At 33.7% G+C, this 26774-nt stretch overlaps 1 protein-coding gene across 1 annotated transcript in view; it reads right to left on the bottom strand.

Annotated features, from left to right (window-relative positions):
* The window catches only part of LOC117166896 (arginine kinase), a 196691-nt gene that overhangs the window by 16470 nt on the left and 153447 nt on the right, over positions 1–26774 (bottom strand). Inside the window, exon 3 of the mRNA XM_033351335.1 lies at positions 8934–9308. Within this exon, the coding sequence (XP_033207226.1) occupies positions 8934–9308 (375 nt within the window). The remainder of the gene's footprint in view (positions 1–8933; positions 9309–26774) is intronic.

The following is a 26774-nucleotide window of genomic DNA, read 5'->3' as shown; positions in this document are numbered from 1 at the left end:
GGGGGCAGCTTTCTTAAAGGGGCGACCTCTTTTCTGTCTAGGAGTTTGAGACTCATTATAGGAAGTGTTTGCCTGGCATCTTTAAAAATGTATTGGTCGTTATCAGCCACGACCTCCCGGATAAGAAAATGAACCTCTTCAGGAATAACAGTGTTGCCATTTACAATCAAAGCGTTTTCCTTTAAATATGCCTGATAGCCGGAATCCTTAAGCTTTCGCACATGGTCCAGAAGAACCTTTCTTTCTTCTCTCTCTTTCCTGATGCGATCGTTGGCAATGAAGAGGTTTAGCTTCCGTAATTCGGGAATTGTTTTGAATATGTATCTTACCCATCGAGAAGAGATGAATTTAATGATGATTGGACATCCATTCCGTTGCTTGCAAAATCTAAACGCGTCACCGAGTGCGGTTTCGGGAATTCTCAGGTCGATCTTTTTAAATAAGTTGAGAATTGAGGAGATGATATCATTATTGCGTTCCTCGTCATCCGGTAAGTTGTAGAAAATTATGTTCTTTGCTCGATCATGTTGGTGGAGGATCGCTACTTCATTCTCTAGTGTAGAAAGCTTTTTCTGTATTTTAGCGAATTCCGAGGAAATAGCTTTGCTGTTATTATTTATGGCGTTGACCTACTTGCGTATCTCAGTATGAGAAGATGTGAGATGCTCAATGCTTTTAGTTAATTTATCAATAGATTCGTGCAAATGCGTACCTTCACCTGCCATTGTTTATATGTATGGATGATTCACATAAGAAATTTAAACTGTTTAGATGTACACATTCAGCCATGAATGTAAGGTAACACAAAACAACAAGAAATACAGCAGATCGCGTGGAAAAAGAGAAAAAGAAGGAGGATATGATACTCAGAAAAGAAGATGCACCACAAGATCAAGCACCTCACAAAATAGACCGGAAAAAACTAAGACGCTGAAATTAGAGTCTCACTATTACAGTTAAATACCATACAAACGCGACAAAAGCCTTGAGGAGCTCTATCACAACACGTACGTACAACACCTCAGCTCGAGCGGATCTCCCGAAAAAGGTGACGTAAAATATTGGCATGACTTTAGTGAGTTCAGTATCAATTTCTTAGTTTATTATCGTTTTTCAGTGAAATTAATCATTATTGAGTAGTTTTTCATTAGCTAACATTAATCTATACTACATAATATTAAAAAATGTGTAATAGATATACAATTATCGATAGTTTAAATATTTTGACAACGTAAACAAAACATTACCTCCAAATACACATGATTTTTTTAATAACTGCAATTTATTCAATTTCTCCATTGTGTTTATAATTTCTGTTGTCAATTAATTTTTGAGGCCACTTTATTTCTTATAAATAAAATATTAATTTTATTCGACAATATTTTTAACTGAAGTGAAAAATAAACATTTTAAAAGATAATTAGTTTTTATTATTATTAATGATTATAATGTCCATCATACGTACTTCATCTCGGATACAAAAATACACTTGCAATACACCTGCAAATCGCTAAAAACTGATTTCAAGAAAACTTAACCTTTTTGACGAAGACTGGGACTACGACTCACGATTACTAGTACATGGCAGATTTGGACATCACGATAACTGGGACACATCGGTGCTTTTTGACTTGACTGTTTATAAATAAAAAGTAATATTAAATATAATGTAAAAACCATTTTAATAATATAATCAGATTCCTTATAAGTTTCTGCGTGCGAAAGAACTGCATTTCAGTACTCTTCAGATTTAATGAAGGGATAAAAATCTCATTTTAGTACTCTTGAAACCTTTCATGAATGATTTTTGAGGTGCTAAGAAGTAAGAAAAAATTGATTGGCTACCTGTATATTATGCCCAACTTGACTGACTGAGGGTTCAAGTTGTTAAAACTGAATATGTAATTTCAGCACCTCAAAAATCGACAATAATTATAAAAAATCTTATTTAGTTCTTATATTACAAGAGAATATTAAATCAACTTTTTGAAAATGAGGCGATATAACAGGTTGGTTCACGAAAAACGTTTTTCTTACTGCCGTATCACAACAGTTCGTTTCTCCGGCTGGAAAAATACTCTCCTAATTTTTGCAGATTTAAAAAGAATTCTAGAGGTTGCGATCATCAAATTTACGTAAAAATCGATATTTTCGTAGTTAAAAATTTTTTAAATATACTTATTAGTTTTTGAGAAATATCTTTTCAATATAAATTGTAGATACTACAAAGAAGACATTCGCCATAAAATAGGGAAAAAATATATAATAGAGATGCGATAAACAATTTTAATCCTGGGCAACAGAAATAATATTTTAAACTAAATTTTTCTATAAACAATAATTCTCAATGGGTTTCAAGATCACTAAAATACAAACTTCTGACATGTTTGGCACCACTGAGGAGCTGCCAGTAAAATTTTTTGTTAGTTGCTTGCACCTGCACAATCATACCCGATGGATTTCAGGAGTACTAAAATGATGTTTTTTCATTTGAATTTGCGACATGTTGGCAGTCTGACGGTCAAATTTGGCAACCTTCAGGAGCCGCAATTAAAATTTTTTGTTACTTGTTTGCACCGAAACAATCATCTCGAACGGGTTTCAAGAGTACTAAAATGACATTTTTTCACTTAAATTTTTGACATGTTTAACAGCCTGCCAGTCAACCGTGACACCGCTGAGGAACTGCCAATCAAACTTTTTTCTCTTGATTTTTATTTCCTAACAGGAAAAATATGCAAACTTAAAAATAACATTTTTAACATTATATTTTAATAATAATTAATAATTTCGAATTGAAGGCTTCTAAATTTAGAAAATATATTTAACGATTTTTTACCATTTAATAAGAAAGAGGAATTAAATTGTATAATTTCTAAATCAAAGCCCTGCAAAGTAAATAATTTTTTTTGAATTGATGAATCACGAAATTGGATGATTTCAAATTAAAAACTGAGAAAATAGAGGATTTTCAAAACATTAGAAAGTGAATATTTTAAGGGCATGTGATACATAGTACGATATTATAATGTACTAATATCACACAAAAAAATGAAGTCAAATTTGGTTGTTGTTGCCGTCTACAACGGTTAAAAATCCAAGATATTCAGCGAAAGTTTCACCGAACTTACGAGAATGATTCTGATCTCGTCTTTGTTCTTACTGATATATCTCCTCCGAAATAAATGACAATTATAAACGAATTAGAACGCATTTAATACCATTTAACAAAAGCGCAAAAAGTAACTGACAGATGGGAATCCCCATTTTTCTCAAATTTAATTAAGTTAAACGACACTGGATAGCGGTGGCGTCGTAATTGTCGCTACACCTCGAATAAAAAGGTTAATTTTTGTTTTGGTGAATCTTTCATCTGGAATCGATGTAAACCTTATCTTTAGTTTTTTCGGTGATCGCTTTTTCACTTCTCGAACCCTCGCGAGATCAGAAAAGAAGAAATATAATGTGATAGAGTAACAAAGTTAAATTGTTACGTTAAAAATTGCACAATTATGCGGTAATTAATGCAAAAACTTGCAATGTACGATATCACGATTTTGCGCTATTATAATGCGATAATTACGATATATAGCCCAGGAATTACGCCAGGTATTGTTATTCATGCGATATAGTTTTCTCAGTGTGTGGGCGGTCAACCAATCCCAAGTAACTACCGAGTACATGAATTGGCCGTTCGGAAACACAGCGCTACAAAACGCGCAACTTATGAATTTCGAGAGAGCTTCCGGTGTAATATTTCTCTCCCGGCATTCTCCCGGTTTTCTCACGGTGCACGTTTCTCCCGGTTCGGTGGCCACCCTGGGAACTGTCAGTCAAATTTTTCTTAAGTTGTTTGTACCTAAAATATCATCCCCAATGGGTTTCACGAGTAGTAAAATCATGGTTTTAATTTCCATAAGTTTCACAGCCTGACAGTCAACTTTGCACCACTAAGGAGCTGCGAGTCGGATTTTTTGTTATTTCCTTGCACCTGAACAATCATACCCAATGGTTTGTAAGAGTACTAAAATTTTTTTTCATTTGCATTTTTGACATGTTAGCAGCCTACCAGTCAAGTTTGGCCTGCCTCAGGAGCCGCAATTCAGATTATTTGTTAGTTACTTGTACCTTAACAGTCATCCCCAATGGGTTTCAAAAGTGCTAAAATAAACATTTTTTTCACTTCCATTTTTAACACGTTTGACGGCCTGCCAGTCAGCTTTAATATAATTGAGTAGCTGCCAGTCAAACTTCTTGTTAGTTCTTAGCATTAAAAAAAAAACATAACCAGTGGGTTTCAAGACAACTAAAATTACGTGTTTTCACTCAATTTTTGTACCATAAACAATCCGGGTCGTATGAACCATTTCTGTAGGACTTTCGTCTTTAAAAACATTTTTTTGTTGTATTTTTGCCATTTTGGTTTTATAATGTCAAAATGAATGTGGAAATGTTTGCGCTCGAAAATCAAACTTTAACATCACTGTAAAAAAAGTGGTTGAAAATTGCAAGTCAGTTTGTAAACGTTTTACTATGATTTGTGCGTTAATTCTACAAGTTTATAGTGAACTTGCAGCGATTAACAGTGCAGTTTCACAATATCTGTATCAACTTTACTGTAAAACTGTAATATTAACACAGTAATCAATGGATACCAAAATATCAGTGATTAACGTGGTACATTTCAACCATATTATAGGCATAACCGATATGATCGTGCACTTTTACCAGGCTTCTTTAGTATCACAAAATGTACTGTAATCTAATTTACATGAATAGTATAAAAAAGCAGAAAAATGGAAATTTTACCAGAATTTTATAATTCCACTGCAGAGGAAATTCAATTGCCGGGCAGGTTTCACTCGACAACACGACAACGCCTTCGCGTGTTTTATGTATCAAATGTAATATATTTTAAGTATTGCATCCGTTCCATCTATATGAAGTTGGGATAAATTCATATTGTCATAAGTGTACATGATCTGATGCGCAGTTTTATATTTTATAATGCGCAGCCTTCTGAACTTTATCTCCTATAACTACGCACGTAGGCTTATGCTGATATTTGGTATATAAGGTGAGTAGAAAAAGTTCCTCCTTGAGTGTGGTATTTGTATAAAAACAGAAAAAACATCTGTTGGACTAGCTGAAAGTATCATATTTATGAATGGACTTCTTCAATTAAACAATTATAATATTATGTCAATGTTGAAGTTATGTGTCTCTTTATCTCGAGATGGCATCTGCCATTTTTAATTGACAGTTAAATTTTAAAAGAGGAAAGTAAAATTACACTGTATGTGACTTTACGGAAGCTTTCCTTTCTGCATGTGATTTTAAAGTATCACATTAATCATCAACCTTTGCAGTAAAATTTCCAGGTTAATCACTGGTATTTTTATTTATGTCCACTGATTAATGTGGTAATTTCAACCACTTTTAAAAAAAGTGAAAATACTGATTTTCAAGTATATACTCACATATATCAGGGTGTCCATTTTAATAGAAGAAACAACAAAATTAAGAAATTCGAACTCCAAGGCTCAACATTTTTCCATTTGAAGTTATAAAAAAAATCTACAAAATAAAACAATCAAAGTGGAACTTTTGAATTCTAAGCTTTTAAATTAAAGTTTTAAAAATTTGTATTCGAATGCTCGATAATTTAAATGTATAAAATGCTAAATTATTTACATTTGAGACAGTTGCAAAATCCTTGGATTTTCTTTTCGGCGACCCTAGCAAGAAAGGGAAAAACTGCCATCAGTTATGATTCAAGTCTGCAGGTAATGAAACGCCTACTATGACTGACACGGATTCATTCAGGGGCGAACAAACCATATACGAAAAGTAGGGACCCCTACCAAATGAGCGGGTAAATTCTCAAAAGGTACAAATTTCGGGAATTAGTGCTAAAATAGTACGTTGTACATTAAATGACAATATACAAGCTTACTGTATAAAAAGGCAGATTGAAAAAACATGCAAATGGCCTTCTTTTACGATGCAAAAGTATAAAGGCACAGATCCTTGTAATTGTTACAGTCGCCAGTAACACTTCCGTATATGTCCCCGAGATAACTTTTGTTTCAAAGATTTAAAAAAGTTCTTTGATTACAAATATCTTGGTTCAGTTTTCAAAATATTGGTCAATTTTGATGTGAACAATTTTTTTAAAGCAATTTAATTATTTATTAACAACCATGATTTATAATATCACTTTTCTTTAGCTAAATTAAATTAAATTTTTTTAGCCTCTTGCACTTCTATAGTCGGATAAATCATTTGAAATCATCATGATAAATGTAATAATTGATCATTAATTTATTTCTTTAAAAACTCGCCGTTCCCGATATGAAAGTAATAACTTTCTTGCTTAAAAATGGAATACTTCGCTATAAAATTAATTTACTTTGTTTAAAATTCGTTTTTTTTGTTAAAAGATTTAAACATATTTAGTTGATAAATCATGTATTTTGTTAAAAATTGTTTTTTTTTCGGTGCAAAATTAATCTTCTCGGTTGCAAACAGACACAAATGTCCTGAACCACATTTGAATTTTATGAAAATGTACCCACAAACGGTTTTCACAAGGGTTTTTCTGCATCCCCTGTAGATTCAAAACCCACCAACTTGAAAACCCTACCTGCACCTTTTTTCGAGTTATTCACATTTTTATATTTTAGTTTTTATACTGTGAAAGTATCACGAATAATGACTAAAAGAGGGTAAAAACATGTGTTTTAATTGATTGTTACAACTTTTTATTTATTTAAAAATGCAAGTACAATACACTGCAGTCCCGTTACAGAAGCCATTTCGAGGATACCCTTTATCTCCTACGTACAATCGCGGGACTCACCAAACCGTAAATAATCAGGGCCGTGCGAATCATTTTTGTTGAATTTTCGTCTTTAAGGAATTTTTTTTTGTATTTTTGCCATTTTGGTTTTATAATGTCATAATCAACGTGAGAATCTTTGTGCTCGCAAATCAAACTTGATATAAATACTGATTTTTAAATATGCACATACATTGTCAGGTTAGCGATTGCAGTCGAAGAAACAAATTCCCGGTCATTTGCCGCGCCTTGCTCGCTTTGCAAACGTTTTTCACGGTCAATAAAATTAAAAAAATCGAACTCTAAGACTAAGTATTTTTCCATTTGAAGTAATAAAAAACAAACTAAAAATTAAAGCACACTCAAATTAACTCTTAAATTTTAAACTTTTTAAATGACGATTTTAAAATTTTTTAATTAAAAAACTTTGTATTCGGATGCTCAATAATTTACGCGTATAAAATGTAAAGTAGCAACACTTTCCAATTAAACAAGTTTAAATGAAATTCAGATAAACTGCTAATTTCGAATTTGTAACTTCTATAAATTACAGCGTTCAGTGATTCAAATTCAATTCCAAAAATATAAATATAAGTTATCATTTTTTGGCTGAAGATTCATAATTTTTTTTCTAAATTATCTCTTTGGTTAAAAATCCATCATTTTCAGAAACTTAACTATTTGCTTCAAAATTTGTACTGTTTTTTATAGAATAGTTGTTTAAAGATTTATATTTTGTATTGAATATTTACTATTTCCTTAAAATTTAATGCAGTTTCTTCAACAAAAACAACAATTAAAAAAAAAGTATTCTTCATGGTTGAAAAGTCTACTGTTTCGTTAAGTGTAAATTCATCTGTTTGTTTTAAAAATATTCTTTCATGCAAATTTAAACTTGCACATTGTCTATATCGATGATAGAACCCTTGAAAGCAAAAATAATATATTCCGATTCAACGAATTGGACGAAAAAAGTACAAGAGACTTTTTTGACCGTTGGAAAAAAATATATCTCACGGACCTATTACTGTATATGAAAGTGTTACTGCCGACTGGATCAATTAAGAAGATATGTGTTAACTCAAGGAATGAGGGGATTAAACTCTCGCATTTGTTGTAGATGCGAGAAAGTAACGCGGCTAGGTCAGCCAGTATCCTCTGCGGTTAATCGTGTCATCTGCTTCAGTCAGTTGCGAAAATGTCGAAGGACATCGGCTTCAGTTCGCTATCAGTCACTCAGTGCTTTAGGTTCTGCGGTTTACGAAAATTACGAAAGAAAACAAATCTTTTGAAATGAAAAACAAGCTTTTATACGAAGTGAAATCGGGTGCGTCGAAAACTGCCTTAGCTGTTCCCTGCTTTGCTGAATAGTAGCACACATTACTACAACGATGCTATTGAGGAAAATTTCTTTCTTTTCATTTTCACTTGAAAAATATTTTTTTTCTCGAAAAAGTGGCCTTTACTCAGGGTCATTATACTCTTTAGAGTATTTGTAAAATAAAATAAGACAAAATGGCTTCACTGTTTGGCCTGAATCTTATTTTTACGATTTACACTCAATTTACGGGGCTCTTAATATCTCCAAAAGTTAAAAAGTGTCTATGAGTTTCTTTTATTGGCGCAGAAAATTATAATCAATCAAAATATTTTTATATAAAAGATTGAAATTATGCTTTTGAGAGAAAAATAGAATCACACCCTTTTTTGAAAACCTTTTTAAACATTTTTTTAATTGCATTAAAAAGGCTTATAAATTATAACGCTACACCTGCAAAAATAATTAAAACTCAATCAACGGGTTATGAGATTTTATAAAAGTCGGATCTCAAAATGTAAAATCCTCTATCTCCCTGAATTTGGAAAAATTTGAAGAACCGTTTTAACCAAAAACTGCACTCACCGAACGTTAAAGTTTAACCAAGTTTCATAAAAATCGCTAGACCCCCTGAAACTTTGATATTCTGGAATATTAAATGGAGGCATCAGTATAAGATAAATCACTTTCGAAACCCGCTAATACCCGAAAAAATCAAATTTTAGTTGCTAGAAATAATTCTAGCGTTGAAAAACAAATAAAAAATAAGTGTACCTGGCCAAGATCACCTCCCATCTGCATGGAGATAATTCGAAGATGATCTTCCTCGTTACACCAGACAAGAAAGGTTTTCGCATCGTTGTGAAAAATACCACGTCCAGTTGGCCAGAAACGGCAGGCGTTGGCAGCTTGGAGGAAACGATCACCTTCCTTAAAAAGGAAATGATCATCAATCAATTTCTGTTGGACATCTTTGCTCATTCCAGTGAGAGGGTAGAAGATTCCCTTAAGTTCGCCCTCAAGTCCAGAGAGAGTGCTTGAGACTTTATCCTCCATCTCTTTGTATTGGGCTTCAGTTAAACAAGGGTTGAATGGATATCCTTCCAATGAACGACCGCATCTTACACGCGTGGACACAATGTATTCTCCCTATTAAAGGCAAGTTTAAACATTAATGTGTATAATTGTATTGTCCGCCAACAGTCTTTTCATGTTCTTTTTTAAAATACAATGCATAAAAAATGGTATAAAAACATTTTTCTTATTCCCTTGGTAAACCCATTATTGAAACACAACAACATGGTGTACCCACATAAGTTTTTGCATTATTCGTAACAACGCTTAATTTTATTTGAGACTTTATTTTCATTAAAAAATTAAATTATAAAAGTGATAAAAATTTGTGTTAAAACACGTTTAAAATATTTAAATAAATTATTATTTGCTTTTCACCAACCCAAACAAATTTATTGTTGAGGAAAAAAATCTTGAAAGATTGTGAACATTAGGGCGTATCGAAAGAATAAAAAGTTGTTTGCGCGAAGTTCTAATAGCAGTTAAAACTTTCTTTTGGGAGTCAAAAACATTCAACTAAAGTTTTATAAAAAAATTGCATCTCCATTTATACCTGTACGGCGATAATTCCGTTAACATATTTTTTACTCTTTCTAATTGACTTTGAAGTTTCAAAAAATCAAAAAAAGTCGACTTTCGACTTAAAAATTTGAATCGTTGATCCGTAAGCGCAACCGAGCTGGACCCCTGCAGTAGCCTCTTGGGCAGGGCTCCCAGCGACTTACTATCTCAGAAAAAGGGACTTGTCGGTTCAAAAAAGGGACCAAAAAGGGAACAAACCCAACCACAAAAATGGCCATGTAGCCGTATTTTTAGGATTTACGACGTAAATGTGACAAAAAATAAAACAAACAAAAATCACTTTAAATATGCTTTATTCACGGCAATACAGATATAATGCTAGTAAACTTCAAAGGCATAATAACAAAAAATAAAATTTTCCTTCTAAAAAAACAGAACCATCTAAGATTATTCAAATCTTAAATAAATAATTAAAAGTTCTTAAACCCAAGTATGGGTTAATTTAAATGACTTTTACAAACTTTATGTATAGGCATTGCTATACCTAAAATCACATACATAAGCTTTTAAAACTTGTCAGACTTTTGTTGCTTAATGCTTCTTGGGGTTTTTGTTTGAAAGGTCACTGATTATCTTACTCTTCCTATTTTCAATAGATTTCTGCAGCCTTTCTACGTTCTTCTTTTTGTCATCGGCTTCTGTTGCGACAGCATTAACCCTCTCAAACATTAACTGGACCATTGAAATCTCAGTCATATTTTTGTACTCAGTAGCTTCGTCCCGTCTTCTTTTATTGTTCGCTTCTCGGCCTCCATGCATGCAAGAGGACTGAGAGAAGTCTCACTTTACATAGGCATTTCCATGGGAAAATGCGAGAGCTGCCTTAACCACGACGGCCACATTAGGGTACTTGGGATCACCAGCACCCGTTTTAATCCCAAAAAAACTGCGCCTAGTGCTTGTCCATAGGCATACCCTCACCGTTTATGCCGTCCTTCTCAGTTGGCAGAACCAGCTATTCATCTCGCATATCAACGATACGGATTTCAACAGGTAGAGCTTTAGCCAGGGACACGATCTGAGAATCGGAGCCTTTCGGCGTCTGCTTCTCTGAGTGCAGACAGCGCGTCTGGAACAGCAACCTGTCCTTCTGTGGCAACTGCAATAGTCAAGAAATGTGATGAGACAGCTGACAGGCAAGTAATCATGGCGATGATAAAGGAATAATTTTACTGTTCGTAATGCTTACCTTTTGCAATTTAGTGTCCACTTGCTCTCCACACTTCACATCTGCTGCAGCACGCAGGTTTCCAGACTCTAGGGTGGCCTCATATACGCCATGCTCCTTTAATTTATCCGTTTTACAGATTCTGCCCATAATTTTACTTGTGAGGTTATTCAGGTGGTAGTACAGAATATGACACCAAAGCCTCGTCACGCTGAAATAGCCCAATGAATTGTGTGAAAAGTTGAGCACTGGATACTACAAAGTTTACCTCTGCTTTCAAGGCTGGTTTCTTCAGGTATTTGACAATTTTCCTGTTTAAGGTTTTCTTTGCGAGGTCAGGTTTTTTCTTCAGCTAAAAAAAAAAACAGAAAATACTCAGTCAGTGCCACCATATTATCTAAGATTTTCTGTGCAGCTGGCTTCAGTGTAAGCCACCTTGAGTATACATGTTTCAGAAAGTGGAGGATTGGTAGGCCTTTCTCGGCGAGAATTAGCTCAAAATCCTCTCATCTAGACGGCGAACCATCGAAAAAGTGGTGTACTGGAAAAATAAAGTCTGGTTCGTCCTCGCCAAACTCATTCAGGCCTTAAGGAACGCATTATGTACTATGTGTATATTACACGTGCCCAGATCTACAAGACCTTTATTTCCAATGGATCGAAGATCACTGCCAACTAGCTTAAATACAGCCTTATTGACATTGGGGCCATTGGATCCCAGCATCACCATCTTCCCTTTAGGAATCCCCGATTCACTGAGTGCTGCAGTCAGTTTATCCGCAAGGTCCACCGCTGTTGCCCTACCAATGAAATAGATCTGCAGGTGTTGTGTTATGATCTGTGATTGGCTATTTGACCAGTAGCAAGCTACAATATCAAGCTTCTTGGAATTAGCGCTGGTCGTGGTTTCATCGTACAGCAGTGAATAATAAGAGCCACTAACATTCTTTACAACTTGTTCTTTAAAGTATGGCGCGAGCGCGTTACTCAGCACTTAAATATATCTGCCAATCCATCACAAGACTTAAATGAAAAGTTTGAATGTATAAGTTTCATAACCCAAATCAGTTCCGCCATTGTAGCACTATCCCGGACGATGTATACTTTTACTGTACCCAGCACTGGCTCCTCAGCAGGCGCCAGCGCTGATAGTTCAGTAGCTGCGGGTCATTCAGCATCCAATCGCAATTGACGCTTATCCAATTGAACACGACACTCGACTATGTGTCGTTTATAGGGAGCATGTTGCGACACTGCACAAAAGCCCTTCACAATATAGAATTACTTTATACAGACAGTGCAGAACATCTCACTGTCCGACTCCTTTCTTCCTCATTCACGCAAATTGTAACCATTCGGATTCTTCTTGTCAAGCCACGAAACATTGAAATGACAAGGCATGCTGGCTTATCTAAAATTAATGAAAATAAGCAGCTAGTACATAAAACACAACTTAAACCTCAAACGTGAGTTCAGTTCGTTACAATAACTCGATCTGGGAAACACATTACTGACGTATACTTCAGTAGACACCCTTCGATCCGATTCACGAGAAAACACAAGCGAGTTTGTTTACAAGCGCATGGGGTTCCTCGACAGTGTTGGTTTTGGGTGGCAGCATCAACTGGCCGGCGGAGAGCGGAGGGAGAGAGGGACGACGCGCGGTGGAACCAATCACACGCCAGCGGCTGCGAGCAAGCATCAATCAGATGGACTGTGTTGCGTTCGGTGCGCACTGTGCCGCGCAGCGCCCGGGCTTGGTTCTCGAACGCAACTCTATCTTCAATTTAGCCCGTTCTACGAAGCAAGTTTGAAAACCAGTCGTCATTCTCCTCATAAGTTTCATATAGTTGCGCGGATTGTGACGCAGCACATCTTATTCAACGAAGGATTAAAGCACATCAATAGTGAACAACAAAAAAAGGGAGTAAAAGGGACATTTTACACAAAAATGGAATAAAAGGGACCGAGCTTTAAAAGAAGGAGTAAACCCTTAAAAATGGACCGACTGGAAGCCCTGCTATGGAACATCCATATTTTCAGAGTTCAAATTTCAAAAAAGTGTCATCGAATTTTTAACAGAAATTCATTGTTTGTAAGTCTGAACTCACGAAACCTTAAAATTTGTGGTGTGAAAAAAATATTCATTCCTTGAACTTGAAAATTTTAATTGTTAATCCGTGAGGGCAATCGAGGTGGACCCCTGCGGTAGCCCCCATGGAACATTCATATTTTCAGAGTTCAAATTCCAAAAAAATGTCATCGAATTTTTGACAGAAATTCATTGCTTGTACGTCTTAACTCATGAAACCTTAAAATTTGTGGTGTCAAAAAAGTATTCATTCCTTGAACTTAAAAATTTTAAACGTTAATCCGTGAGGGCAATCGAGGTGGATCCTTGCGGTAGCTCTTTGTTTTTTACATGACCATCTGCAAACTTTATATTATCTTATACATACTATGTACAATATTTATAACTATTTACATCAATTCTTATATCTCCTTACTTCTACATTAATCAAGCGCAATTTTACCATCGGAAGAGTGAGTGAGCGATCGAAGCGAGAGAGCGAGCGCATCTTAATCTACTTATACTAATACACAATAATAACTATTTATAAATCTTCACGCTTCTACCCCAGGTTACTTCCGTTTCCTTGTTCCTTCCCTTTCACTTCTATTTTATCTCACTCTCATTTTGCCATTTTTCCACTTTCATTCTTTCTCTTTCGCCTCTGTAGCCCTCTCGAACCCCTTCATCCACTCCTCCCTCAATCCATCCTCCCCTAGCATCTTTACCACATTCTCTTGCCAGCTTCCCTTATCTTCCATTCCTCTCCTACATCCTTCCCAAACATTCTCCCATGTTTCCTCCTCCCATTCAAATATTCAGCACTTTCTGTTCTCTTCCTTTTCCCGACGCATCCTCTCCCTTACCTCGTTTCTCAATCTAAATCTTGCTATTCTGGTCCACCTTCTCTCATCCCATCCCTTCTCTAAATACTTTGATACACCTTCCTTTTTCATCAGCTTAGACCATTTATTATATTTTGATTCCTCAATTATTCCCCATCTTTCAATTAATTGTCTTTCCCTGTCCCTTGCCTTAAATTCTGTATAGGTTATTTAATCCCCCCTCCTATAACTCTTTCACTAAAAAAATCCCTACTTTTTTCCACATCTTATAAGTTCTGCCACTCTCACTCTCCTTTCTTCTATCTTCTTCAAACACTTTTTTGCGAACTCCCATCCCTTTCCTTCCCTTAAATTCGCCTCAAAATGTCATGTCCTCTTACCCGCACTAGTACTTAATTTATCCCTTTGTGCTTCTTCTCTCACCATACATCTCGATGACCTCCAGTCTATCCCTAGCGTCCATCTTATATGGCTTTCTTGTAAACTATAATTATCTTACCTTTCCTTTCATACCCATATCTTCGCTCCGTAAACTAATACCGGCCATACCAGCATATCAAATAACCACATTTTTCTCCAATCTTTCTTGAAACTTCCTTTCCCTATTCCCTATACCTGTTTCATTATTCCTGCTTCTTTTTTTATCCTTTCTCTTATTAAACCCTTTCATATACCCTTTTTCGCCATAAATTTTTCTATCTCAACTCTTCCAAGAAGTCAAACGCCGCCTACAAGTCCAATAATATTGCTACCAGTGCCCCTTTCTCCCTTTTAATCCTTTTATTTATTAGATAATTCACAACATACATGTTGTCCATCACCCCTATTGCTTTTCTAAACCCTGTCTGATTCGGTGGCTCTATTTTTTTCCCCTCAACTTCTTTCTTTAATCTCTCGGACAAAACGGTGACACATCCTTATAATCTTTAGGCTCCTCTCATTTGCCTTTCTTCACTATGGGTACTACTACTACTCCTTCTTTCTATAACTCTGGCCACGCCTCTCCTCTGCATACCCTATAACACAATATCCATGCCCATTCCATTAATTCCGTCTCCCCATATTTCCAGACTTGAGTTGGAATATCATCTATACCAGGTGTCTTTCCATCTTTCATTATTCCCAACACTTTGACTATTTCTCTCCTTGTCATTTGTAACCTCTTGGTAACCTACTCCTTATTCTTTCCCATTCCTTTTCATCTAACCACGTCTCCATAATTACTACTACATCCCACGGTGTCAAATTTCTCATAAACTCGGTATCCTTTCTCTCCTAAATTGCCGGAAACTCATTTCTTATTATCTCTTCCCTTTCTTCGTCCAAATCCCCCCATATTCCATCTAGCTGTATTCTGCCATACTTAACCCACGTTCTTTTTCCCTTACTTCTTTCTTCTTCTGCTATTTTCCTTAACTTATACTGCATATTCAATTCTACGAATGTAAAATCATCCTCTATTCTCTACGGGCTTCCATATAACAATCTCTTCATTGTCATCACGTCCCTCTTATGTTCCCATACCTTTAGTTTCACTAATAACAATTTTTTCTCCTCTTCGCGGTTTCTTTCCTACACTTCGCATTTCCTTAATTTCTACTTTAGCATCTATCCTTTTTAGCACATTTTCTACTGCTTCCTTCAAATCCCTCCCTTCTAATCTTAGACCCTTTATCACAATGTTTCTTTTTCTTTCATATCTTTCTTTCTTTTCTAATCTTCTTTCTATTTCCCTAATCGTATTATATCTAATCCTATTTCTTTCTTTTCTTCACTAGTTTCGTTTTCTGTCCTATCCCTCTGCCTATTTATAAACGGTTCGATTGAGCCAAAACTATCCGCCCTCAATATCTCCCTCTCTACCGTTTCCCATCAAAAACGTAACCTACTTTTTGCTTAGCTTCTGACCCTCCAGCGCTACCTCACCCTACCATCGTAATTTTTTCCGTGCTTCCCTTCCATGCTAATCTCTCCCTAACCTTCCTTGTAGCCTCTACTTGGCTGCACCTGTCTCCCCGCCCTGCTCTCCATGCTAACAAAACCAACCTCACAGCCTACACAAAACAGTCTCAATTTCCCAAAATATTACACAACTTTTCACTTTAATTCTTTACAAAATCCAAACCATCACTCACAAAACTCTCTCACATACTCTTCCCATCAACTCACCTCAAATTCCACTGCAAATTCACGACAGTTAGCATCACTTAATTACTACTACCTAACACTTTCATGCCGGAATCGTAGAGTTTCCCCGCGTCGATCACCCACGCGGGCCCCTCACAGGCGCCATCATCCTAAGAGGGCTAACCAGGGCTTTTTCCACACAGGAGGGGCCGTGCGACCGGGCATTTTTCAGACAGGGAAAAACCGAGAAATAAAAGTGAATTTATTCTTTGACGGGAATGCTGACAATTTTTAGAAGCAAAATTATATAATATATAATATAATATATATAATTATATAATTTTTAACATTAAAGAATGTATTAATTCATTCTACAATTTAAAGCATTCCGAATGATAACGTGGATTTATAGCCTTTATTCCGAAATCTTTCAACTGTTCAAATTACAAAAACCGCCAACTTTTAATTTCTTAGTTTAATAGCATTTAATTAAAAACTGTTCATAATGTTGAGAGCCTCCATTTTATACGCTCAAATTATTGAGCGTTTGAAATTATATAATTGGATTACTTTAAATGAAAACGTTTCTCTGCTTAAAGAGTAAATTTTTTTATATTTTAATAACCGTGATCATTTTCTTGTGATCAGGGAATAAACCGGTAAATAGTCGGGAACTATATCAATAATTTTGATTTTAATTTTAGGTCTCTGCCGCTCTCTTCACATTCTGAACTATATAAATAGAGATCTTAGGACCTTAAGTCATGGCCACATGGCAGTATGTTTGCCAATGTCAAACTAAAAATCAAACATTTATTTCGGAATATTATAATTTTTTTCATAAATACGAATCAAATTTTTATCATTTTTGCTGCTAAGATGGCGTTTCTTCTTTTACATGATTTTAAGTTCAGAGGACCCTCTTTCAATTAGACTATCCACTAAAAGTCTGTGAAATTTCTTACAAAATTCCTACTATTTTAAAAAATTTTGATACATTAATATTTTTTAATTGTTTCAATTGCAATTTAAAAATACTCATTCTTAAATTTTCAATTTGAAAGACGGCACTTTGAAAAAAAAAGTACTTTAAAAATCGAAAACAGATATTGCTGGAAAGTTGTTACGCTTTATGACGAATAAAAATCTCAATATTTTTTTTATTAATAAAAAATTATCCAACACTGTCGCATTGGGATCAAACATGCTAATAAAATATATATTTGGTTTAAGTCATATTTTTTTAAATAAGCAAAAATGACCTTTTTTAAATTCAGGTACTTTCTTTCGTAATGTTTTTCTTTATGCATGCCAAGCAAGGGGCTGTGCATAAATTACGTAAACTCTTATTATACAAGTTTGAACCATGTAATCTCCTTTGATGGGGTTCATTAATTTGTGACCTCGCCGTTAATTTAGTTAATTTATTGGTTATTCAGAAATTACGAAATACGATTTGAGGTAGGGTAGGATTGGGTAAAATCTGTTTGTTATGAATGAATAAAGTAGGTCAACTTTCAAACACGGAATAGAAAAAGCGAATTTTCAAATAAATAGTTCAATCGTCAACTAAAACAGATTTATTTGCAAACAAAAAGTTGTCTTTTTAACAAAAAAGATGGATTTTCTACCAAATTAGACAAGTTTTGCACAAATTACATAAATTGTTGACCAAATAGTGGAATTTAAATACTAAAAATGACCAAATAGTTGAAGTTTCTACCAAGTTGTATAATTTTTTGAACCAAAGAGACGAATTTTCACCGAATACACACACACACACACACTTTAAACTAAGAAAGAACGAAATTTTAACAAAGCAGTTTAATTTTCAGCCAAAAAAGACGAATGTTCGGAAAATTACTTAAATTTGAAACGAAAAAGTCGAATTTCCAACCAAATTGTTCAGTTTTTCGTTAAACAATAAATTTTCAACCAAATAAAAACAAATTTTCAACAATATAGTTGAATTTTTAACCTAAAAAATAAATTGTCCTCGAAAAATGTAATTTTAACTATTTAAAATAAGAAATACTTTTATTTTAAATCCATATAGGAAAAAAAGAAATACAAGGTTTGTGAATGAATATTTAAAATTGCTAATATTTAATACATTATTTTTGAAAAAATTTAAGTAAGAAGATTTCTTTCAAGGTGGAAATCAGCAAAAGTTTTCCTTTTTGGTTAAAATTATTACTTTTCATTCTTATTATAAAGAATGATTTTCACGTCTTTTTCAAGATGAATTGATCAATCAGGCCTTGTAGTTTTCCTATAAATAATCCTTGATGAGGGGATCTAAATAAAGCCTCATAACATTTTTGGTTCCCTAGTAGTATTGAAAATACGGAGAAAGGAAAAAGTAAGAGATTTGTTTTGGTTGGCTATTTTCTTTTTCTCCCTCTTTTTTTTCAATTGTTATTTTTTTTTCTCTAATGAGCCGAAGAGTAAGGTTTTTTGGAAGTCGGATTTTTAACTGTGAATCTTTCATGCACATATTGCATACAATTATTTGTGAGAAAATATATTTCTGTTAGATTTAATATTACAAAATAAAACGAAAGGTAGAGTCGCCTATCATGGTACGCTTTTCTGGAATTTTTTGTTGGTAAAAAGCTGATATGTAAATAACCTAAAAGCATAACTTAAACAGATCTTATCGGATGTGCCGTTTAACGTAGAATAAATATAGCTTTTTAAAGTTTTGATTAATTGCATATTTAGCAATTGATGAATAATATAGATCGTAAACCTCCAGACCCTATTATGAAACCGGATTTTCGGACATGCACCCATATTTCATACAGAGATAATCTTATTATGGGACATGATGTAATTTGTTGTTTATTGATTCAATTATCAATATTTCAAGCGCATGTTGCTAAAACGGGGTTCAATAAATTAGTACAATCAGAAAATAAACAAAATATTTGCAAAAATGACAAAATAAATAATTTAAAGTAAAGCCATAAGAGATAAAAAGAGGTAATTTTTTTCAAGTTGAACAAGTTGAAAAAAAAACTTTTTCATGAAAATTTTAACTTTTGTCATTTAACTTGGTATAAAATTTGTCAGTTTACATGCAACAAATGACTTTAGCTTAAATTAGTTATAATATTAGTACTTTTAGTAACACATACTGATAAATAGTGGATAACTTATTTAGTTTCTTGTCTGATTTTTTGTTGTATCAGTTTCGTTTTATTCTGCAATCTCTTTTTTCTTTCACCTAACTTCTTGCTCTGGTCGTGTAATTCTTTCTTCATCGCAAATTTCTCTTCCTTTATTTTTTTCTATCGCTCTTTATTTTCTTGGAGTTCTAGCCGATGCGATGGACGGTAGAAGCGTCAGAATATAGCAGCGAGCGCGTACCGCATGGGCTCGACGCGCAGATACACGGTTTCCTTGTCGGCTATTCATAATACCCTCGCCGTAATTCGACCTCCATCGGCTTACTATGTGACTACCTGCTTGAAGAGTCAGAAGGGATTTTGTATGGACCTGGCATAGTTGATTGAAGGTGAGTAGGTGTTATACACGAAAAATTGCTTCACAAAACTTAGACGCAGTTTTCTCAAAACAGTTTTTTTACGATTGGCCGGCATTGTAACTCAAAAACTATTCAACCGATCAGTCTGAAATTTTAATATGATTTTCTATACATGAATAGCTATAACTTGGACTATTATGAAGAAGATTGATAAAGATCTTTTTTGATTTTCATCTTAATTTTTAACTGAAAAAATTGGATTTTTGACAAATAACATTCTAAGGTCCGCCATTTTGTAAATTTTTGCCCGAAATAAATGATCTTAGTCTATTTCCTAGCCAAACATGTACTCTTTCGAATCTCGTTTGATGCTTTGGTTGCAGGCGTACCACTCACTTGCAATCATGCCTGCCATAAAAAAGAGGACTTTTTATTGACCGCAAGAAACAGCTATAAAATGTTGATAAAAAAATTATGTAAAAATTGTTTCTTATTTAAAAAATTTTTAATTACATGTCTAAAAATATCGTTACCTGAATCGTTAACTAGATAGATCGTTAACACACAAATGCTACTTGCTCTACTGCAATGAGATCTGTTAGAATGCTGTCTTCGTAATAATTATCTCGGGGAAGTTCGAAGTTTACTATTTCTACTAATTAATTCAAGACTTGACACTTTGATTATTTGAAACTAAATTTTCATTATTTTCTATTAGAAATTCACCTAAGTATAAAAATAAAAGATTGTTTAAATTTATCGAAAATGTTACAACTTACCAAAAAATATTAATCATGTGTTAAAAATCTAACCAGAAGTTTTCTTCTTGAACATAACCCAGTATATAAATAAAACTTTGTTTTCTACGGAACGAATCCACACTGTCGATTCTGTTGAAGAATTTTCGAGAGATTCGTATTCCTTTGTCTTTTCAGATTCAACATACTTCTTTTTGCTTTTCTTGGTTTTCTTCAATACATTATAATCAACATTAGCATGGTAGAATGGATACAATCCTGCAGCTTTAAAACCATTGACAATTATTTTTTTATCTTTTGTAAATAACTCCAATGCTATTTCTAAAGCTCTAGGAAAACCTTCTATTTTAATCGTCTGTTATTGCTTTCAGTTTTCTATTTAGAAACTGCTTTTTTGTTATAAGCATCTTTGAGCGGATGAAAAAACGAAATCTCCAAAAGCTGAGTAACGTGTTTCGAATGTGTGAACAATGAGATCACCTCTATTTGCTTTTCTTCATAAAACTTTACAAGTGGCATAGTAACATGCGATGCATGCCCATCCACGTACAGGACAACTGGAAATTCTATTTCACATTTCACTAGACATGGCTAAAAAATTCTAGAAATATATTCCTAGAAAGTTTCTGTGATCATCCATCCACGGTCGGAGATACCAACACCCCAAACTTTTGAAAAATTTTGTAACATTTTCCTTGGAAGTTCTGATGCATACTTGTACAAGATCACCTTGTAGACTGTACGTGCATCTTTCTCTATTAACACTCTATCAGGCTTAAGATGCAATTAAATGTTGGTTTTGTCCCAATTCAATACTCTAGAAGCATGGTTATCTTTTAAGTCTTCCTTTTGTAAATATTTGTTTACTTCTTCAAACCAGGGTCGCAAATCTCCTTCAGTCACTCCACCCCTTATAAGCGTAAGACTTTGCGCTACACGTAAATTAATGTTTGGATGGCGTTTTCTAAAGCTGTAGTACCATTTCTTTCCAGGGCAATTGTTTTTAAAACAACTCTTCCTCCCTTGTTTGAGAACATACTTCTCGATACTGTCAAACAACTTTTTTTTAGTTGCAGACATGCCTGTCTCTCCTCTGTACTATATTTTCACCAAATACGTCCACGTGGACAGATTAGGGGAAGGGGGGTACTTGTCAAAATTCCACGGCTGTCCACGAGGGGGTGGGGGGGGGGGGCAAAAAGTGGTGAAAAATTGTCCACGTGGTATATGGATGGCCCCCAACCACATTATGATATCATTTACTTCTTCAATAGTTGAAACTGCAGGAGGTCCACATATCTTGGCATCAGGATTTTTCAATCTTCTGGACAGCGTAACGTGGGGACACCATACACATCACCAGCTTGTGTGAGTGACAGACCCTGATACACAGCTTTCACAGCATTATTAATTGCTTCCCGGGTGTAACATTTTCTTTTTACTTTCTTTTTCAAAACTTTTCCATCAACAACTTTGACCTTGCGTTTTCAGTTTGATTTTCTTGCCGTACTAACTTGCTTTTCCCTGATCGTTTTGCCCTTCTGGTTTTAAACCTTTCAGATTTCTTCGATTTACACTTCTTCATGTCTGTAACAAGAAATAATTAGGTAAACAATTTAAGAATAACCTAAGTAAGAAATCTTTGCTCATTTCCAGTTGAGAATCTGTTTTAGTTTAGAATTGAGGTTATAGACTAGTATGTCAAGTTTTTACTTACTTTCCTATTAAAATTAAAGTTTCATGAATGAAAAATCGCTAACGCATTCGTGAGTTCACTTTAACGTTAAAAAATATGCTTTAAATAAACAAATAACTCCGAAATTCACAACTCCGAAACGTGCTCCGCGGTGTTGTCGTGTTTCGTGAATCGGGAACGGCACGGAATTCGGGTTCCATATGATGAAACACGAGTTTCTGACGTTTAATAAATAGGTGCAAAATATACATAGTCTCCTATCAAGAAACACACATTGATTGTTTGATTATAAGTATGGTAAAGAAAAAATAGCGAACTATTTTTTATGTATGAAAATGATGAAATAGGTATTAAATCAATAAACTAAGTAGACTGTTCCATTCACTGCTAACTAGCTAGTTCTACAGCATACTCGTACTAAATAAAATGTCGTATTAATAAAAATCTAAATCTAATAAACTCTAAAAAACTAATTAAAATCGTATTATAAAGAGGATATTCCATAAATAATGTGCATTTTTTTATTGTGCCAAATGAATAGAAATTCTTCATAAAATACAATATTATGCATATGTTTCATAATGACATCCGATTTTCGTAGTGTACCAAAGTAGGCGATTTTACTTTATTAGTTTTTAATTAAAATGTTGCATTTTTAACGAAAAATATTAAATCTACTCCAAAAAGGGCAAATTATCAACATAGTACATAAATTTCCAACAACTCTAAGAGGGAATAATTCTAAGCCACCGAAGGATTATATTCCAGATTATATTTATTTTTAGAGTCCCTTATTTTAGTATGAAACAGATTCCTAAAGAAACGAAATTCCTTCCATCGTGCCTGGTGATTAGGCCTCCTAGCTTGATAATACTTTCTGTATCTCTCCTTTCTGATACTTTTAATTTCTTCTGATATACACGGACTAGTTTTTTTCCTCGCCTGAAAATCATGTACCCGAGCTACTACATCAAATTTTGAAATTAATCTATTAATGAGTTTGTCTACTTTTGAATTTAAATTTCTATCAGAAAATACACTTCTCCAATCAGCTTCAGAGAGCAGACTGAACAATCAATCCTTATTAACTTTACTTAGGTTTCTGAATTTCTTAAGACAAGGCAATATTTATACGTAAATTAAAATTGTAAAGTATTTTAATGAGATCATGGTCGGACAAGAAGGTAACTGGATGTTGAGAATAATTTTGTACTTTAGTTAGATCTTACACAGACATAAGGCCAATCCGTATACTAGACATTCCGGAGTGATGCGTAGATCCATGTGGTACTGTAGATAACCAAGCTGAATTGACAAAAGACGTAAGGTAATTGTATTTGTTGAAGCTGATATTTAAGTTAGTATTAAAATTTCATGTAATAATAAAATTATTACAATTAAACGTGTAATAAAAAAGCTCCGTCTCCAATTCATCACCAAAACTATCATTGGGCCGTTTATAAACAACCACAAAAAGTAAACGCTCAAGAGATTGAAAGACGACAACAAATAAAAATTCAGTAGCCAGTACAGTGGTTTCAGCACTGATGTTTAAAATCTTACCTTTCAAATCATTATAGACATATACGCAAACCCCACCACCTCCACAAGACAGTTTATCTTTTCTGAAAAGTAAGTAATTATAAAGGCTAATATTTGACGAGTCAAACTGAGGCTTGAGCCACGTTTCAGAAACAGCTACAATATGAAACGATCTTTTACTAAAGTAATCAGCAAACTCATCAAAATGAGAAAGCAGGGATTGAGCATTGTGCCTAATTCAACTAGTTTATTACATTGCAGCTTGTAAGTTAAAGGTGTTGTTTATTATAGGTGAAAGCGAAGGGCGAGAATCAGTATAGTTCCTCCTTAGCGAGGGTAGGGTACTATATTAGACAGGAATAGGCAACCGCCATTTTGGTCCCTGGACAGTTCGCGGGAAACAGTGTAATAAGCATTTCGTATACTTTAATTAAAATTAAGTTTAGAATATAAGAATAATAGTCTGCTGCAGTGCTCCATTTTTTAAACAACGAAGCGAGGATGGATTTCAAATTTACCGTTTTACACTAGGACAAAGAGTAAGACTGTCAAAGTGGATTATAAATTGTAGACGCGACAAACGGAAACCGAATTCAAATTCAAGATTATTTTAAGTAATATTACTCATAGTTATGCCTGTACCAACATAATTCAATACATGGGATTTGAAGATTATGTTTATATGAAATTAAATTATCTATGAGCATTTTTTTATATATTAAAGCGAAATGAGGTCCAGAAGAAGGAAAGGTTAGGAGCCCGTTTTTCTACAGAACGAAGCACGTTAACACAAGCTAATAAAAAATACGTAAAATGTGAAATGTAAATAGCTATCATAATAAACTCTTGGAAAAATATTGTATAAATGTTTGACCTATAGTCTATTATTGTTTTATTATTTGTTACTATTTATTTAATAAATCATATTATTATCATTTTAGCGCAAGCCTATTTGTAAACTGAGTAAAATTTCGTTTACAATCATAATTTTTGCGAGGACAATTTGTTGGCAAGTGTGTGGGCTGAATGATCATATAGTCTAATTTAAATACTTCATATATTATGTCACGTGTAATTTTATTTATAATTAATGTTTTTATAACAATGCTTTAGTATACTTTTAAAATAAATAATCTATATCATGTGAATGTACATATATAATCCGATATCAAGTTAGCGATTTTGAATTTGGCGGGGAACCAAAAAGGCAGCTTGCATATTTCCATCTAATATAGTACTTTAGTGAGAACAACCTCCAAGGTAGAAGCGATTTGACAGATGATAGCTGAAACGTCCACTGGTAAACCATGCAACTGTAAAGTCTTACAGAGACCAGCTTGCTCTAGATTAATGCATTTAAGGGTTAAGGCTTCGACTTGAGATTCGAGAGTCAATTGCCTCTCCTTCAAATTCTTTGACGACGCAAGGATGTTCTGGACGACAGACACATTTAATGCGGTTGTTTCATCCAGCACATAAATGCGCTTGGTGTTGCTAATGATATTATCCTTCACTTCCTTAATAAAAGTGACAAGAGATTTATTGAAGGTGGTATGACCATACTTAAATGCTTCCAAACAAAGCTGTGACCTTCGCCAGACCCGCCTCATGACATTTCGTGATTGCAGCGACAATAGCTGCCTCGAATCCAGACATCAGAGCCACTGACGCCGCTCCAGTGGAACTTGCAAAATCATCAGCTGTTAAGGAAGTGTTAAACGGTTTTCTAACATGCCGAGTATTGAAACAATTTTCTGCTACCGTGGTCACTGATTTTCAAGAGATCTTTACTCGGCAGGTTCAGACAATTCAGGTGCGCCAAAGCACCACACTTTCCACGAGCAAGTGAGTAAGCGACTCCTCTCGTGATAAACTCCTTACACAAAAAACAGGCCAATGTGCACAACATTGAAACTGAGAAACACAAAATTCACTATTTTCAGACTAAAACCCACTCAAAATAGAAACCTCTGCACTAAACACAGTCCACAAGCAAGTTATAATTTCCTACACTTACATTAAACCAACGCAATTAACCGAAATGTACCGAGCGACACGAAGCGCGTTATATGCCAAGGACCAGGGCCGTCTCTTATTTCGTATGCCTTCTTGAATTTACTGATTATTGTAGGATTTGAAATGGATATGATTATCATATATAATAGTCTAAAGTTTTTCAAGTAAAAGTTTTATATCAATCACGAATTAGAGTTTTCAGATGTTGGTATAAATTAGTATAAATTAGTAATTCATTAGGAACAGTAGCCCTGATACAATAACAGATGATTTATAGGAATAAAAAAATTAATGAATTAATTGAAGGATTAATTAACTTAAAAAACTTAAATGTAAATAAATAAATGAAGAAGGTATAGTTTTTATTTATTTTCTTATCTTTTTATGAAAGAATTAAAAAAATAAAGATATCGTTTCAATTTATGATAACATGTTCCATATTTATCATAAATACACAGTTGTTATTCAATTTTTTTTATTTACACCAAAGAATTTTTTCAAAATAAAAGTATAGTTTCAATTTAATATAAAACGTTCAATATTGTTTATCAAAATACCAGATATTTCTAAATGAAGATATCGTTTGAGTTTAAGATGAAATTTTCCATATATATTATTCAGCGTAGCCGCTAGTCCGGGAAATATGAAAAACCGAAAAATGGCAGTGAATTTATTTTTTGACCGGGAATTTAAAAAATTTGTAGAGAAAAAAAGTTCTCTCCAAATTTGATTTCAACAGTTTTTTAAATTATCAGTTGAATTTTGATCCTTTTCAATTATGATATGCAGTTTATAATGCGTGATCCGAAAATCTTCTACTTAAAAAATTTTCTATTTAAAATTTAAAATTTTAATTTAAAGAATTGTAATATGCAGTCTGGAATACTTGCATATTTAATGAAATAATTTTTTAAATAAATCTGCGCTTTAAGTATTAAAAGGGAATAATAATTTATTAACAAACAAAAATAAACGATTCGAATTCCGTTCAAAATTTAAGAATTTCCAGACTTTTAACTTTAAAAACTAAACGTTTTCAATTCGAAAGTCTAGACATTTAAAAAATGTCAGCTTCTCATTTAAAATTTATAAATTATTTTCAATTCAAAAATAACTTCATAATAATGTATTTTTTATAAAATGTTATTTCAGTCTCAAATATTCAATTTAAAACATTTTTTATTGAGAAAAAGAATAATTATTGAATAATTAGAAATATTTTAATAAATATTTAAAAGTAACAAAT

Source organism: Belonocnema kinseyi, chromosome 2, assembly GCF_010883055.1.
Source record: "Belonocnema kinseyi isolate 2016_QV_RU_SX_M_011 chromosome 2, B_treatae_v1, whole genome shotgun sequence".
Taxonomy (NCBI): Eukaryota; Metazoa; Arthropoda; class Insecta; order Hymenoptera; family Cynipidae; genus Belonocnema; species Belonocnema kinseyi.
This window is presented reverse-complemented; position numbering and strand designations above follow the sequence as displayed.